Source organism: Camelina sativa, chromosome 4 (genome assembly GCF_030686135.1).
Source record: "Camelina sativa cultivar CO46 ecotype springtype chromosome 4, ASM3068613v1".
NCBI lineage: Eukaryota > Viridiplantae > Streptophyta > Magnoliopsida > Brassicales > Brassicaceae > Camelina > Camelina sativa.
This window is the reverse complement of record NC_141883.1, coordinates 27,436,709-27,438,571: the sequence shown is the minus strand read 5'-3', so window position 1 is coordinate 27,438,571 and position 1,863 is coordinate 27,436,709. Positions and strand designations below refer to the sequence as shown.

Here is a 1,863-nt window from a genome sequence, read left to right as displayed (position 1 = left end):
TATCGATCCGCACATGCATGTGAATATGACTTTTGTGATTGTGAAATGTGGTGGGACTGCGGCGTTTTTGTGATATATATAAGTCATAGGAAAGATACAATGAAAGTTGTCCAAAAAAAAAAAAAGGAAAGATACAATGAACAAAAAATCAAAGACAACTTACAACTTAGGTTTTCGTTTTAAGTATATATTTTAATGTTGCTTTGCTCTAGAGGCGACTATTGTGGCGATTCTTGCCATAGTCCACTTTTCCGGCATTGCCGGTGTTTTTCTCTTTGTTAGAGTTCCTTTTCCACCGACACATCTATCAAACTATTTCGCTGTTTCACTGTTGACGGTTTTCTTCTGTTAGTTTATCTTCTCCCCTTTCCGCAGGAGATAACCGTTCCATAAAACCGCCATGGATGTCCTCCTATAAATTGCTCGTTCCCCACGTGATTTTCTTACTCAATTCACTATCCCATCTTCGATTCTCCATCCCCTTTCACACAATGAGTGATTACTTGCGAAAATCTGTCCAAGATCTCGATCTTGGAATTGATGATGCCCTAATAACTCTTCCACCGGACTTTGTATCAAGGGCGGCTGCTATTAACCGCTTCTCCCTTGTGGTTACTCCGGTGAACCCCCATAAACAGAATTTACAGGCCCTTATCCGCCAGATGCCCAGGGTTTGGGGATTCGCTGAAGAATGTGTTGGTCGGATAATTGAGGGAGGAAGAGTTCAGTTCCGTTTCCAGTCTGAAGAAACGATGAATTTGGTGCTTCGTCGTGGCCCATGGTCATTCAATGACTGGATGGTTACAACCCACCGATGGTACCCGAATATTGCCGAAAATGATTTGAAGATTATATCTTTTTGGGTCCAAATTCAAGGTATCCCAATCCTCTACTTAACTAATGTCATGGCTAGGAGAGTTGGAAATAGTCTAGGCTATGTGACTGAAGTAGATTACGATGAGAATGTTAACCAACTTGGTTCTGTAAGAGTTAGGATAGACTTGAACATCGATAACCCACTTCGCTTCCAAAAAAATGTTCAGTTTATGCCAGGTGAATATACTATCGTTAAGTTTAGATTTGAGAGACTCCGTAACTTCTGCACCAAATGCGGGTCCTTGAAACATGATAACAAGGAATGTCCCATGGGATTCGACAATCCTGATCAGTACGTGTCTGACGCTGATAGTGATGGTGATGATCACTTTGATGGAGACCAGAACAACATGACGGAGACTGATACCACACCGGCTATGTCTCCTTCTGTGGCTATTCCTGGTTTACAAATGACACCTCCAAAGGGAACTACTTATGAAAATGCACCTACCAACACTCTCTCTTCCAAGGTTCCAAGTCTTTTTGAGGACACAGAATTAACAGCAGAACGTGGTCGCTACCTTCATGCCAAGTATGTGCGGAACTTGACTGTTTCTCAAGCGCACAAGGATCTTCTCGAGGAAAACACAGACAATGCAACACCTGATTTTGTCTTTCTCAAACGCAAGCGAGTCAGATTTGAAAATGCTTTTAACCAAGTCGATGCTGCAGAGGAGATGGCGGTTCTGAGCAATCTCCGGAAACACCGAAAGTACGACAATTCTGTTGGATCGTGTTCCTTCACTAATTGATTAGACGGAGGCGCCGGGGGCCCAGTACCCCCATATCCTCCATGAAGATAGTGTCCTGGAATTGTCAGGGCATTGGATCGCCGCTGACGTCTGCTACCATAAAGCAGATATGTAAACTAACTATGTGTGATGTTTTATTTCTGATTGAAACTCTAAATAAGTGTGAAATGGTATGTAATCTAAAGGATGATTTAGGATTGTCTAACATTATAAATCAGCCCCCCCCTTGGAAGGA

General features: G+C 42.5%; 1 protein-coding gene across 1 annotated transcript; it reads left to right on the top strand.

Annotated features, from left to right (window-relative positions):
• The first annotated feature begins 114 nt into the window (after positions 1-114).
• LOC147946259 (uncharacterized) lies at positions 115-1,863 on the top strand. The gene has a single exon (XM_087511620.1). It carries the CDS (start codon positions 405-407, stop codon positions 1,626-1,628), a length of 1,224 nt encoding a protein of 407 aa, XP_087367746.1. The 5' UTR covers positions 115-404; the 3' UTR covers positions 1,629-1,863.